The sequence below is a fragment of the Calonectris borealis genome, chromosome 3 (assembly GCF_964195595.1).
Source record: "Calonectris borealis chromosome 3, bCalBor7.hap1.2, whole genome shotgun sequence".
In the NCBI taxonomy this organism is placed as follows: domain Eukaryota; kingdom Metazoa; phylum Chordata; class Aves; order Procellariiformes; family Procellariidae; genus Calonectris; species Calonectris borealis.
Window position 1 is genome coordinate 43,830,208 of NC_134314.1, and position 15,144 is coordinate 43,845,351.

General features: G+C 37.8%; 1 protein-coding gene across 4 annotated transcripts in view; it reads right to left on the reverse strand.

Moving 5' to 3' along the window:
* The window catches only part of EPHA7 (EPH receptor A7), a 161,549-nt gene that overhangs the window by 12,887 nt on the left and 133,518 nt on the right, over positions 1-15,144 (reverse strand). For 2 of the 4 annotated variants that reach the window (XM_075145509.1, XM_075145506.1), the window contains exons 10-16: positions 14,055-14,180; positions 9,623-9,808; positions 8,996-9,057; positions 7,739-7,948; positions 6,524-6,673; positions 2,352-2,545; positions 1,089-1,244 (exon numbers count right to left, since the gene is read on the reverse strand). In XM_075145509.1, the coding sequence (XP_075001610.1) occupies positions 1,089-1,244; positions 2,352-2,545; positions 6,524-6,673; positions 7,739-7,948; positions 8,996-9,057; positions 9,623-9,808; positions 14,055-14,180 (1,084 nt within the window). The remainder of the gene's footprint in view (positions 1-1,088; positions 1,245-2,351; positions 2,546-6,523; positions 6,674-7,738; positions 7,949-8,995; positions 9,058-9,622; positions 9,809-14,054; positions 14,181-15,144) is intronic. The other 2 variants (XM_075145507.1, XM_075145508.1) reach the window with 2 other exon arrangements.

Below are 15,144 nucleotides of genomic sequence, written 5' to 3' on the forward strand. Positions count from 1 at the left end.
CTGCAGGTTTCTAACATTGAAGCTACACTGGAACCTCAGCTCAGTACTGTGAAGTTCATATAGGAGCTGTTCAACTTCTCAGCGACGAGTGCAATTACATGGCAAGTGTCATGTAATTACACTGCATGTGTCTCCACATCTGAGAATGAGGCCAGTATGTTTTGCACTACGATAATCTTTTATTGTGGCTTTTAAGGACACCCAAAGAAAGAGACACTTCTCCTGTAAAATACTTCGGGTGGCTTTCAGGACAAAGTTATGTATAAATACAAGATTTTGGGGATCACATTCTGCTTCCTAAAGAGATGCCTAGAGAAACCCTTTGCATATTGACCCATACCCATCATGCAAATGAAAGAGGAGCAGCTGTTTCAATTCCACTGCTGCTAGTGCTATGGTCCTAGTAGAAGCTTGTGGGCTCTGATGACAGTTCCCAAGCTATCGGCTGAGACCCCTAGTGACACCAGGCAGATAAGAGTAGGGTTGCTTGAGAATATTGTTTAGAAACTTCTTTAGAAAAACACTGCTCTCTGTAAGAGGAATTACATGTGTCTGGCAACCACCAGGACAAGAACATTGTTTGCAGGGTGCCAAGAAGACCTGTTTAAGATGGCAGCACCAATACAGGCCATGCTTGCCTTCAGAAAATTGTTTTGCTTCTATAGACTTTTATCCTGATGCAAAGTCATTTCTTGCAGGACACAGACAGCCCCCAGCCAATTAGAAGAAAATTCCACATCTTCCTAGTACACGTCTGGAAAAAGGTACCAATTAGGTAGTGGAGGCAAAGTGGTTCTTTTCCTATACATACATATTTTGAAATGGGCCACATTCTCCCTCAAATTCTAGCCCCTTGATGTTATTTCAAGTGGTCTCAAAAGCAGGGAAAAAAGTGATGCCACACATAGGTAGCAGGATATTTGCCCTTTCATGGATGCTCTAGTACAACATCATCAGCTGCTAAACCGGCTGGCTTAACCCCAAGTACCATGTTTGTACTCAGGGTAAAGTTTTGGAGTTGAACATTGTGTATTATTTTACCTAGAAATTCCCTAAATGCAAGTTAAACATGCCCAGTACTAACTTACTCAATAGTCATCCTGGCAACTGATTCAAGAGAGTTGTAGCCTGCTGCTGTGAAATTATCCTTATATCTTTCCATCTTAATAGCTTGTAACCATTCGCCTACGGAGCAGAAAGTGGTAAAATCGGGAGTGTTCTGGTCCAGAAGAGGGCTAATTGGTCTACGGAGAAGGAAAAAGGAAAGTAAGTTGTTTCCAAAGAGAGTAAAACATCAGGGAGTATTTAGCAAGGTGAGAGTCAAATAAGTTTGGGGTATTAAAAATGTCAAGAGTAGAAAGTAATAGGCCTTTACACACAGTTTAGATTATTCTGCAAATAGCTCTTGACTACTCTGTAGCTCACAATATGTATTTCCTAAGTTTATTCACGTAAAAGATGAAAGGTCAGAGTGAGCAAAATCAGCCTAATGGACTATTACCAACAGAAAATCAACCTTATTACCTAGCATGACAGTAGCTGCAACTAAAGTTGCTGAGTAAAATAAAGATGCTATTCTTTTAAGCATCTTAGAAAATACAGTAGTAGCTATTCCCATTGTTCAATTGGATGGGACAAAACAAAGACAAGGAAAGAGCAGAGACACAAAGTAAGTTGCTTAAGGTCACACAGCAAATCAGTCAGTAGAAGAATCGGGAGCAGAACACAGGTCAGTTGATTCCCTAGTGCAGTGATCTAGCTAGCGGATCAAAAGATTACCATGATTAAATAATTCACCTGAAATTTATGAAGAAGCCATTAAAAGCTACACCATGAAACACAATGAGATGCAATCACTGAAAGGAGTTAAAGCCAGGAAATGAAAGAGAAAAATCTAGAGTGTAGCAATGTCAAAGTACGTTGGCCAAGCATGAGTATTATTACTTTTTCTACCGTAGCAGTTCCTACGGCAAGGGATGCATCATATAAAACTACAGTAGATGATGATCCTTGCCCTCCAGACTTTGAAATTTTAAGAAACAAGGAAAAGAAAGACTGCTAGTGGTGAAAGTGTGGAAAGAGTGATGAGCAGGCAGAAGTTTACTGAGAATTGTATTAGTTCCATGATATTTACTTTCTTTATTTCGGTTATTTTTTAAGAAAGTCCTTTTTGGCTTTGTTCAGCATGGTAAAAAAGAAGGACAAATGAGGACGGGAAGAACAGGGAACAGGAGGAAGGAGGAACTGAGAGACACATGGAGTAAGTGTGAACTGGAACCAGCCACCAAGCAGAACATCCAGAACCCAGCCACGCGCACCATCATACGAATGCACACTAAAGCTTTTCTTACCTGCTACAGGTTCCCAGTGGGGTTTTCAAGCTGTTTGGGTTTCTAATCATTTTGTCCAGAATACCAACTATCTGCTCAAACTTTGGCCTTTCACCACGTTCCTTCTGCCAACAATCTAGCATCAGCTGGTGCAGTCCTGCTGGGCAATCCATGGGTGCTGGCAAACGATAGCCTTCTTCAATTGCTTTTATAACCTAGTAGCCAACATAGTTAATCATTTTTCATCGAGGGATATTTAAGAAATATATATTGCTACCCAGTTCAAGAAATAAAAGAAGAAAAAAAGAATCAATAAACTAAAATTTGCCATCAGCATTGCAAAAATATGAGTCTGTTGTTTTGACACTAGCCTTCATGTTTTCAAATAATTTCCCCGACTTTATCTTTGGGCTTATTAAGCATATGCTATATGTGCAGAACATAGCTATATTACCTAGTCAAGTGAGCAGCAGGGAACAACAATTAAATTCACCAAGGGAGCAACAGATAGATTGATAAATGGAGCTATTTCAGAAAGCATTATTACTTGCCCCAAGGCTTTTATGAAAGAGTGTGTGGTAGAAGCATCTCACTTGTAAATGGATAGGGATCTGTGCATACACATATACAATACAAAAAGTCTGAAGAGATTATGAAAGGATCCAAGAAAAATGTTTAGCAGACAGAAATTGTTAGGGAAAAAAGTTGTATTCTATGTCTAGCCACGTTACATTAATGATAAAGTAGCAGAAATGTGCCACGTGAGAGAGGAAGACCTGGCTGAATGTTTTTTTAATATATCACCTAAACAGAAAGTTAGACTTAATAAATGATGCTGCTAGATGATGATATGATCAAAGGAGAGCAAAAATGTCTGAACTAAAAATTACATCCACCCGTTGACTTCCTTAGCCAAGTCAACTCCATTTCAATTTAAGTAAAAAATAAAAATGGGTAAAGTAAAATCACAGGAAACTGCTGTAAAGCTTGAGGGTAGGATAAGAAAGCACATCAGAAAGCAAGGCAGATAAGAAAGGCTTGTGAAAGAGGGCTAAAACACCGTTCATGGGGGATTTCAAGTATACTGACATTGACTGACATAGCAGCATTAGAATTGCTAAGGAAAGGTGCTTGTTCCAGAAGGGTAGTGCATAGGACTGTCTTCTCCCTTGGTTTGTACAGAAAGCAAGACCAGAAGCCGTTCTGGATTTAGCCCTAGGAAGTAGATCTGGTATGATAAATAATGTTGGTGAATACCCAGGGTTCAGTGAAAATAATAACCTCAGATAGAAAATATTCCATAGGTTGTGTGAGAAAATGCAAAAGCAGTGGACTGCAAAGGAGACAGAACTGCAAAGAATACAAAATGACCTTCAAAAAGCTGGCTGAAATCCCTGATTTTATCAAAACCTTTTGCAGAAAAGAAATTTTGTGAAAAGAAGAGGCATAGCCCAGTGGTAGGGCACTTACTGCAGGTTTGTGTCACAGAATGTCCTTCCGACCTCAGGGAAGTTGCCTCATCTCCCTGGGACTCAGCTTTCTATGTGCACATTTAGAATGACAGTACTGTCCTACAACTCAGAAATGACTGAAAAATATTCAATTCCTGCAGTAACATCCACACCTTGAAGAATGAGTGCAGTGACCTTTTAGAGACAGTGAAGTTATCTGTCAGACAGGGTGGGGAGAGAGGATTTCTGCAGAAGAACAGAGAAATTGGAAGAAAAATACTGTACAGGAAAGAAAACATTAAAAGTAAAATTTAAGGTCTTTTAGATCAATATCAATAGGAAAAATAAAAGAACAGCTCCTTATGCTTAGAAGTAGCAGTGGAAGAAAAATGAAAAATAAGCTACAGTGTGTATAGGACAACTGGTGTGTTATGAAAAGCAGTGTAGAAATTTCTGACCTAAAAGGTAAAAGGTATTAAACCCTTTGTGCATACTACATATCATTTACTACAAACGAAGCAGTTGCTTAAGAGGTCAGAACGCAGAGACGATCAATGAGGAATGAAAAAGTAGATAACACCAACAGCAACACAACCACCAAAATATCTAAGACTCAGAAGCGGCAAACCATCCAGATAAGACTATATCCAAGAGTGTAAGGGATAGTGAAAACATGAATGAAAGGATCACGAACAGGACTTTTCTACGTTCACTACAATCTGCAGAGAAACCTGAAGAGAGGTGGGAATCAAGATGATGATATTATTTTTAAAAGGTTTTGGGGATACTGCAGAATCAGCTTCTTTGATGTGTATTCTGAGCAAGAAGGATGAAACTGGGAAATATAAAATAACGAGTTAGCTAGAGATGGATGGAATTGCTGGGAATATCCAAAACATTGAAAAAACATTGTAAAATATTGATAAGTCTAGCAGGGGAATAGGGTAAAGTGCAGCAGCTTGAGAGTTACTGTTACCAGCAAGGATTAAGCTGAGGGAAGCCCACTGCTCAGAGAAGTTGGGGGGACTCTATGTATATCATCTGTGCTCAGCCCGCTGTGCCTCTGCAGGAACTTGTAGGATGAGTGTTCTTCTGGTGCACCCTAGCTCCAGGTTGCTGCTAAAAGGAGGACTTTTGCTTAAAAAGAGATCGCAACACAATAGATCCTCCATCAATCTAAAATAATGACTTAACGGAAGAGGGGCAGAATTAAAGAAATGCCATCTGAAGATCCAAAGTCAGGGAGACATATTTTTTAGGAGATCTCATCTGGTCTATGACTACACCCACATGCACTTTTAGGCAAAATTATACACTTAAGATATATAAACTGCCTGGATGTATATGCAAAATTAGAAGACACACATTTAGCATTTTTTATTCCAGTTAAATACTCCCATTGGTAACTGTGAAGGAAAATAAATAACTAATCATAAGATGATTCTAAATTTTTGCATCATAGATTTATCTATGGGATTGGTAGGATGTGTATAAGTTTTGCTATGTTTCAGGACACGCTTGAAGATCACAGCACACAAGAATATTTGAAATTATTTTACCAAGCAATTGATGCATCTTTTAACTATGTGTTATTGAAGATTATTATGTAAGATGCTAAAAAGAGATGAAACTGCAAGAAGTGGTAATTAGTTGTTTTATGAAAAAGGTTCATTCATGCGCTTTAGCTGAAGTTTTCAATAGAGGGAATACTTTTCAAAATCCAACAAGAAGCATGAAGATACCAGCATTTCTCCCCTATTTAGAAGTTTTTCCTTATTGTTCCCTGAAAGATAGGTAAGGTTTGCCTTTGAGGTATCTTATATTCCTGTCAGACTTCTTTTATGTTTGAATCTAGTACAGAAGGAAGGTGTCAAAAGAAATGAAACTCTACTGGGTGTCTAGGGAATGTAAATATTTCTCTTTCTCTGCCCCAAGGACTTGTTTGCCCATATTTTGACAGTCCATGAAATCTTTGACACTGAGACCTGTCAAATATTAACAACTTTGCACTGTGCCAAACTGACTCATCATTTACACTTTTATCTTTTTTTTTCAACTTTGATGTCGATCATTCAATCAAAAAATAAAATAATAATAAAAAAACCACTCAAGCCCCCAACCTGAAGAACTTTAAATGACATTTTTTCTGACATCTTTCTCACCTGCATGGCTTTTTCCTGTGTACTTTCTCTATTAATAGATACTCTTGTCATAAATCAAGATTAACACCCATCTGTTCTATTACTGCTGACCTGTTGCTCTGGGTCATATTTTATGCAAACAAGGGTATTGTTAAATCAGCATAATTAACTTGAAAAAGCCAAAGTAGGTCATTAACTGCCACTCAGATTTTTAACAACTTTTTTCAACAGTTTAATCATTGCTCTGAGGTCAGAAACCTCAGAATTATTTTTTATTGGAAAAAAATTAATTCCTTCTATGCTTAAGTGTAATAAAGTGAAGAGCACATATTACTATTTTTGATGTTCTAATTTTACTTGATACTTGGGACAAAAACCTACAACACCCACATGGCAGAAGAACGATTTAGAGAATTAGGTAAAAAGTGAAAGCTCTGTAACTTTTTCATTTTGTGAGAACCCTACAGTATTTTGATAAATCTTATTTCTAAACCAACATTTTATGCATGTATAGTGAAACACGTATGTATGTGTTTACAATATGTATTTTTTGTTTTTCTAACACACACACACGCTCACAAACAGACAAAGTATAACCTACATCTTGATTTGACATGTCCCAGTAAGGCCGTTCTCCATAAGACATTACTTCCCACATAACTATTCCATAACTCCACACATCACTGGCTGATGTAAATTTGCGGTACTGGATGGCCTCTGGAGCTGTCCATCTCACTGGAATTTTTCCACCCTATGAAAAAAGAAAGAAAAGAAGAAAGTTTTCTTTTTTCTCCACAAAATTGCTCCATCATCTTCTACAGAGTGCATTTATAATTATTTCCATCAACATCAAAAGTGGCACTTATATCATCTACTATGGTTGACCGATTGCAGAATTTTCAAAGGAGTCTAAGGAAGTTTAGGCTCTTAAAACACTTGGACCATAGAAACTTAGATACCTGTCTAAGCTAAGTTGGATGCATTTCTCTGGAAGTGCTTACCTCTCAACTGATTTTATGGGGCTACTTAGATGTCTGATTTACATTAGTCATTTAACTCCTGGCTGGCTGAAGCTAGGTGAGGGGAATCTCCTCCTGTGCATATAAATCCCGTTGACTTGTCATACGGTTCCTCTGAAATCTTGGTCTGACATTTTTAAACCAGAATCCCACTTAGAGCCCAGCGGCAGGAGTGACAGCCGTGAACGCTGGTGCAGTTTCCTGGATCCCTGTGCCTGTCGGAGCAGATTCCAGGGGCCCCTCCTTCCCTCAGCATGAGAAAATAGGTACAGCAAGGCCCCACGGGTGGGAAAGTGGAGCTGGCTTAACAAAAGAATAAAGAGCATAGTGTGCCCGATGAATGCTTATTTAAGAAAAGCGTCCCACCCAAAAGCAAGGGAAAATACAGGAGTTGAGCTTTGTCACAGTCTAGCCTCAAGCTAGTCAACTTTTTGGTGAGATAAAATCTAGTCTGAAAAACAGTAATAGCCTACAAATATTTTAATTGACTCATAGTAAATGAGATGATTAAAATTTTTATGGGTAAAACTTCCGTATTTGTTCAAACAGAAAATCATGAGGAAAGGAATAATGAAGATACTGTGCAAAATTTTTAGAACTTTACCAAATAAAAATGTATGTTCTTACAAAAATATCAGTCCCTAATTACAGCCAGATTTCTGCAGAGACTCTTTTCCTTTTGACTAGTTAACATTTCTCAAGCAATTAATCTATTGCTCTTATCTATACTCTCTAGAAGATATGCTCTTCTTAATAACCACATCTCAAAACTACTAAAACCCATCGATTTCTCTTACGGTAGTAGTGTAGACGGCCTCTGGATCATCTTCTATAACTCTGGAAAGGCCAAAGTCTGACACTTTACAAACAAGGTTGCTGTTGACAAGAATATTGCGTGCTGCAAGATCCCTGTGTACATATCCCATATCGGCCAAATATCTCATTCCAGCAGCAATTCCTCTCAACATTCCCACTAGCTGAATGACTGTAAATTGCCCATCATGTTTCTGGAGGGAAGAAAGGAGCAGCAATTCTTGTTAGTATAGCTGAGAAGAGAAATAAGAATTAGTTTTATAACTTTAGCTTTCTACTTATTTATTACTTCTGTGGCAATTCATCCTGGGGCAAAGAAACTCACTTCAAACACAAGTTTTATTTTCTTCAGAGATAAAGTAGAACATCCAGTTAAGAAATGTGTAAGTAGTTAATGTACTAGAAGTAACAAAACTTGCTAATCACTATAAATTTCTGGCTAAGTCATGGCAAGCCTCTTCTAAGAGAGATCACCTGATGCACAGCCCTTCATCTCTCAGCATAATTATCTGTATCAAGAAAATATGAACTATCTCATTTTGGAACCCTAGCCACTGATAATTTTATTCATAGCTTGGAGTTTATCAAACAAACATAATCTTTCTCTTCTCCACAGAGTGTTTATACATCATTTCACACTGTCTTGTACACCTGGTAAGGAGTCAGAATTGGCCAGTTCAGAACACACACTCAAAAAATGCTAAATTGTTGTGAACTTGCATTGCTTTTTCCTTTGTTCTCTTAAACACGACCATAATTTAGGGATTCTTGTATGCTGATTTCCACCATGCTGACCCAATAAAATTCTGCTCCCAAAAGTCAGAAGATTGGGCTTCAGGTGTCAGTGGTTTCAACTTCAGCTGGTGGCGATAATAAAACCCGTCATGTCTATGCCACATTAAATCACTTAAATTCCTAGAATGTTCCCATGTGATCCTGCCTGATCCTCTCATTTCTGATATGATTTTGCTGAAATGATGTAGAGAACTGCTAGTATTTGTCAAGCTCCATTTCAGCATGAAAACCATTTTAATTATATGAATATCATGCATGTATACATATATACACACAGATATATAAAACCATATTTTTAAAAGTGACAATATAAAATATAATATAATATAATATAATATAATATAATATAATATAATATAATATAATATAATATAATATAATATAATATAATATAATATATATGTCATTTAAAATATGTTTATATATGTTTTCATTTTGGTACTCACCCTAAGAAATGCATCTAAGGCCCCATTCTCCATGTATTCTATTACAATCATGACTGGTTTCCCTGAAAGAAAAGAAGACAGATTTTGTTTGAGAAACTGTAAAACAAATGGAGTGCCTTTTTTTGATAAAACACATGTTATTCCTTTGAAGGACTGAACCATTGAGACAACGAACATTTCTGAGGCCTCCAGCACTGTTACTGAGCTCTAATAAGTTCTTAAATGTCTGCATGGAACATGGTCAGGATTCGCAAAATTAAACCATACAAATCAAAATGTCAGTGTGTTCTTCTAACTCCTGCTGTGTGAACAGGACTCTGGAATAATGACACTTCAGATAATATGAAAGGACATAAGAAACCTTATCTCCCTGCATGGTCTTTGAGGCTAAATGAAACTAGAAAAATAATATATTTCAAAGTACTTCATCTTTTAATCATGCGTGCATCTTAATTTTTTCCTCAGGTTGTAGCATAAAGTAAGTATTGCTTTAGTTAGTTACGCATCAGGAGAAAATCCATTAGGAGTGTGCAGCCTGTTTATAATTTGAATCTTTGACCATGAATAAGCTAAAGTAATTTCTGCCATTATGCTGTTATTTGACTGACAGATCGAGCCACTGCTTACCTCTAGTAACGACCCCTTCTAAGTGAACAACGTTGGGGTGGTCAAACTGTCCCATGATGCTCGCTTCACACAGGAAATCTCTCCTTTGCTTTTCAGTGTAGCCAACTTTCAGAGTTTTTATGGCTACTGCAACATCTCTCTTGCCAGGAAGCTTTAGACGCCCACTGCACACCTCACCAAACTCTCCTAAAATGAAGTAGATCAGTGCTGAATTACTCCGACTATAATATCAGTATTCTTTCTAGGCTGTGATTCTAGCCACTTAAGCATGTGTTTAAATTTAACATGTGAATGTTCATATTTGAAATGGATTACTTAGGAACACAAAGACAGGCATGTGTTTTAAATGAATTGCTGACTAAGTACCTTACGAAGTAAACACTTCATGTTAAGCCAATCTACAGGACTGTTATTTGAATCTTTTAAAAGACTTGTTATTAATTTGTTACATTTTTTCAAAAACAGGAAATAAAAATGAAGTAGCTTTCATAAGAAAATACTATTACAGAAATAGTAATACCATTTCTAAGTGAAAATGTCATTCTGTTATACATGGTTTCCTTGCTATCTTTAGATGTGATGGGGTTTTTTCTTTTAAAAGGCAGCTTTTTTAATTTAACATCGTTATGGTGTTAAATGAAGCACTACATTATTACCTTCAAGCAGGATAATTTACTTTGCAGATTATGAAATGAAAGGTGTGACTTATAATAATTTTGTTACATTAAACAAACAAGAGCAAATGCTGGAAGTTTGTAGAAGGCTTCTAAACTAACAGACAATTGGAACTTGAAGAAGCATGTGGAAAAAATGGCCAAACAGCCAGCAAGAATACCAAAAAAAAGCCTCAACAACCATAATCTGGGAGACAAGTAATTGGACTCCATTGGACAGGAAAGAGGATGGAATCATGCAAGATGTGGAGCTGAATGGCAAAATATCTATCTCACTATTATTGAGATTGTGAAAGAGTCAAGGATTGTCCCTTGCCTCAGAGCTGTGTCATCAGAGAAAGAGAAACCCCCTATTCTGTAGCCAGGAAGAAAAATCTCTTGGGATATATAGGAGAAAAGGGTAGTGACATATCTTATCCTGAACAAAAGGGAACATCTCTTTAAAAAGAGAAAGATTAATCACAAAAACATTTAATGATCTGGTAGTTTGCAAATTTATCTGGAGTATGGAGATATAGATCCAAGTCCCTCCTCCAAATCAAATCAAGCCTGAAATTTCTCTCCTGCATACCTGTGGAGTGCCTTAACATTAAGCTATTGAGTATACACAAGTATGCAGGCACACCTACATCCAAGACAAGTTTTAAGGCGAGTGCTGAAAAAAATGATTGAATTAGGAAAGACTAACACAGAGTTTGATTAGAGAATCCTTTTGGGACATAGGCTGAGGTCCTGAGAAACCTGGTGGGATCAGGACTTAAGTGCACATATGCACTGGCAAGGTGTCTGGCTGGCAGTGAAGAGAGAAGTATGCCTGGAAATGGGGCTGAATGCCTAAAGAGGTAGAAATTGAAGTGTCCTAATGGATGAGTTCTGAGAAATCTTTTTTAGGACACCATCACTGTTCCAACACTACTGTTCTCCTGTCACCCCCAACAGCGGAGCTTAAAGAAAGAAAAAAGCAGTGCCTGGGCCTCAGCTTCACGGTTCTCCAGCCAGAAGGGTAGAACTTTGGCCAGACCTTAGTATTTCCTACCGACTTGTTTGGGCAAATCTCCACTCAGCATGGCTGGTTTTACGAATCTCATAGGAGATGACTGCATACAGAATCAAATTTCTCCCTCCTGTTCTACCCTAGCTGAAATAAGGTTAGCTCCAATCAACTCCATATACCTCTGTTAACACCATGCTGTACTTGAGCTAATTGACCAGACAGAGTACAACTGTTCCTGCCTGCACAGGTGAGGTGTTAGCCTCAACCATCCTTGGGCACTGGAGTTGTGGTCTGAATATCTATCATCTCATAGCTATGAATACCACGAGGCATAGCTGTTACATACATAACAACTAGCTGCTCATGCCCTTCTCTTGGTGCCTTAACCTCCCTCCTGCACTTCATTAGGAATACGGATGATTATAAATGAATTCACCACTCACCTCACTCACAGCTCCTAAGTTCCACAAGAACTTACTAAAGGATAACAATTTTCTCTAGCAGTACCTTCCAAAATTGTTTTTGTTCCAGGCCGACAACAAGATGTGAGTATGTGTGTGTGTGTGTGTGTAAGTGATACTTCAGAGCCAGGTAATTAGGATACTTGGCATGGGAGACACTAAGGCTTAACTCCTTTCCAGTTCTCTGTGATCTGATTTTGACTGATTTCCAAAAGCAGATCACTCACACTCAGGCAAACCAGAAACTTGAACTTGTATGTTATGCGTTTCAGGCCAGGATGCTAGCCAATGAACTACTTTTATTCCCCAGAAAATAGTATATTCAGCTGAAATGATGCCCAAAAAGGATCCAGAAAATATGACAAGATTGGGAATACTGCACAGCCACACAGCCACTAGCTCAGCATGTCAACAAGGAAGAGGCTGAAACAAAGGATGTGTGGTATGAACAAGGGCTCAACATAGTGGACACCATATTCTGTAGCTGACAGGTGGCCGCAGCGGGATGGTAATGAAAATGTTGGCAAGGAAAGCACATATCCCTCATGCAAATTGAGCACAAGCATACTCGCGCCCTGTTTGTCTGAGAGAGACATGGCACTATTCAATAGTTGATGCGGCCAGCACTGCTGATGTATATTGAGACGGCTAAGTAGCCTTCCTGGTGCTGTCACTAGTAAAAATTCTATATTCTTCTTTGATGTATGAGTTTCAGCTGCTTCTTCGGGACTTTAACATTCTGTTGTTCGTGGACTGCATTTCATTTCACTCCTATTTGCTATCTACATCAACAGGTTAAAGCCATAGCTAAACCCCATACGCAATACGCTTTCACCATAGGCCTTCTAATTAACTTTCTTCAGAATGACTACCAACACACATTAGTCTTTTTGCTATCAGTTATATTTGCTAAAATGAAGAATAAATTCTTCTGCAGTCAACAAAACTATCATTCTGGAATTACTTTGTCATAACAGTGAAAATACGTTTTAAACTATATACTTTTTGCAGCTGAATTGTTTTCAGCATTTTGCTCAGAAAGCATTGGCAAAATCCAACTAAACATATCTTTGTGCTCTGAACTGTTGCTATGCTGATAGTTTTTTAACTCAAAGCAAAAGATAAAGCTCAGTAATTTTTCTACGCTAATCTTGAATTTAAATCTTGTGTATTGTGTATTTATTAGAAGAGATGCTGCCATTCTAGCATCACAAAAATTACTAGTTAGCAAGGGCTGGATTCTTATGCTCTTACTCATCTGAAGGAATAATTTGCTCAGCAGTATTGTTAATTTCAATGGTACTATTCCTTGATTAAGACATGATTCAACATGAGTGAGGTTACTTTAAAGAGGCATTGTGAATTCTAAGTGTAAAGATTTTTTTACAAGTAAACCAGTTTATTTTAGAGATATTTCTTCTTCTCTTTTTAAATAGTATCTCAGTATGTAATTTACAGTGCATGCCAAACTACAGGGTGATTTTAAAAGTATTCTACTAATACTTTTATAAAACAACAGGAAAGCAAAAGAACACTTCCTCCAGGAATCCAAAGTATTTGATATTTTTCTTACCCAGGGAAACTTAATTTCACTACATGGAGTAGTGCAATAAAAATGTCACATATCTTATTAATGCAAACAAATGAAACTGCCTTTTTAGAGCATGAAACACCATGGCTTAAGTAGGTGGTAGACAGTTCAAGAGGAGAAAAGCAATGTAATGCTGGTGCAATTACAATCAGTCATGAGAAGTTAAACAATAACTTTTTGTATTCATAAAATATCAAAAAGAAAAATGGTAGAACAAAAAGCAGCCCTAGGGAAGATTTTGTTATACAGAAACAAGACCTTCCCAGTCTCTATTTAAGATTTTGTGCTGCAGCCAGTTTTCCTTACTCACATGAACAAAAATTCAGAGGTCAAAAAGCCCTCTTGCAAAAGGAAAGTGAGCAGAATTTGCACTCATGCCTAACGCCTTTACTCTGACAGTAAATAACAGGCAGCAAAACTGCTCCCCTCTCCCCAATTACATTTTTAACAGCAGATACAGAATTAGAAACCCACAAGCTTTCAATGTCAAGCAAGACTCTTCATTTACTTATTTATTTGGTTTTTGTTGGTTTTTTTCCCCGCTTGTTTTTACATTTTAGAAGCGAGTGCAGCTTCATTGCTCTTAACCACTCTGGCAAATGCAAAAAGTTCTTCTATACTTGAGGTATAATTATTTGCCTGTCATTATGATGTATGAGTTTCGATCCTGGCTAAATGGAACAGTTGAATCAGGAAGCCACGGCAGCCTTACCTGCACCAATCACACGCTCAATTTTAATACAAGAGGCATCTAGCTCCTTGGCGAATTGATGGACAGCTCTATTTGGGTCCTCGTAGGTTTCAGGGTCAATGTAGGTTTTGGTGCCTGGAAATTTAACTGTAATGATGTAAGAAAGCATGACTGTGATGAAGCAAAGGCACTTATTGTGCAGTCAGCCCAGGAATTTCATTATGCAGAGTGCTCCTTGGAAGAGTGAACCTGCTTCCACACTGCCTGAGTCAGAGCCGCTCTGAGAGGCAACCTTAGTTTTAGGCATCATCTGCAAGCATGCTGACACAAGTACACAATCCCGTCTCTAAAAATGACTAACATTAGCATCTGCATCTCCACCTTGAAGTGAAAGAAGTAATAAATATTAAATAGTGCTCAATGGAATAAAATGCAAGGGCTGAGTGGGAGCAAAAATAAAGCAGGGGAAGGGGTGTAAGAGCAGCAGAGGAGGTGAATCTTTCTTTTCAGTGTAAGGACAGTTTAACCTCTTTTCCCAGGTTGCGTAAAAAGCATTTCTTTACGTTATCTCTGTCTTCTAGTGGGATTTGAAAGGCTCCTCCACCTACTTCAATTTGCTTAAACTATTGAATATAATATTATTTAGAGACTGTGGCAATAGCCAAGCTAAACTATTCACAGCACTTAGAATTTATATCCTTAGGTATGTTTCTTGCACTAGAATATGAACATGAGAAACACTTGTAATCAACTTGTAAAGGCACAGGAAGGGAAAGTGGGCTCTGTGGCACAATTATTCCCTTTCTCAAGCATTTAAGTGAATCATATGCAGCAACTTGGTTTCTGTTCCCTCTTTCTCAAGTACTTAGTGCAACTTAGGCAGTGTAGCGCTCTGGCCAGCATGTAGTTTTTTCCCTTAGTTTGCTGCTGATTCAGGAAAATTATTATCTTCCCTTCTGGTGAAAGTAGAGCAACCGTGGAAATCTATTAACCAAGCAATTTTTATGAAATAAATTTGGCTCACAAGGATTACAGTCCTGAACTTTAATTAAATCAGTGAATTAAAACTCAATATGAAAATGCAAGAATGTTCCTCTACTAATTGATATAT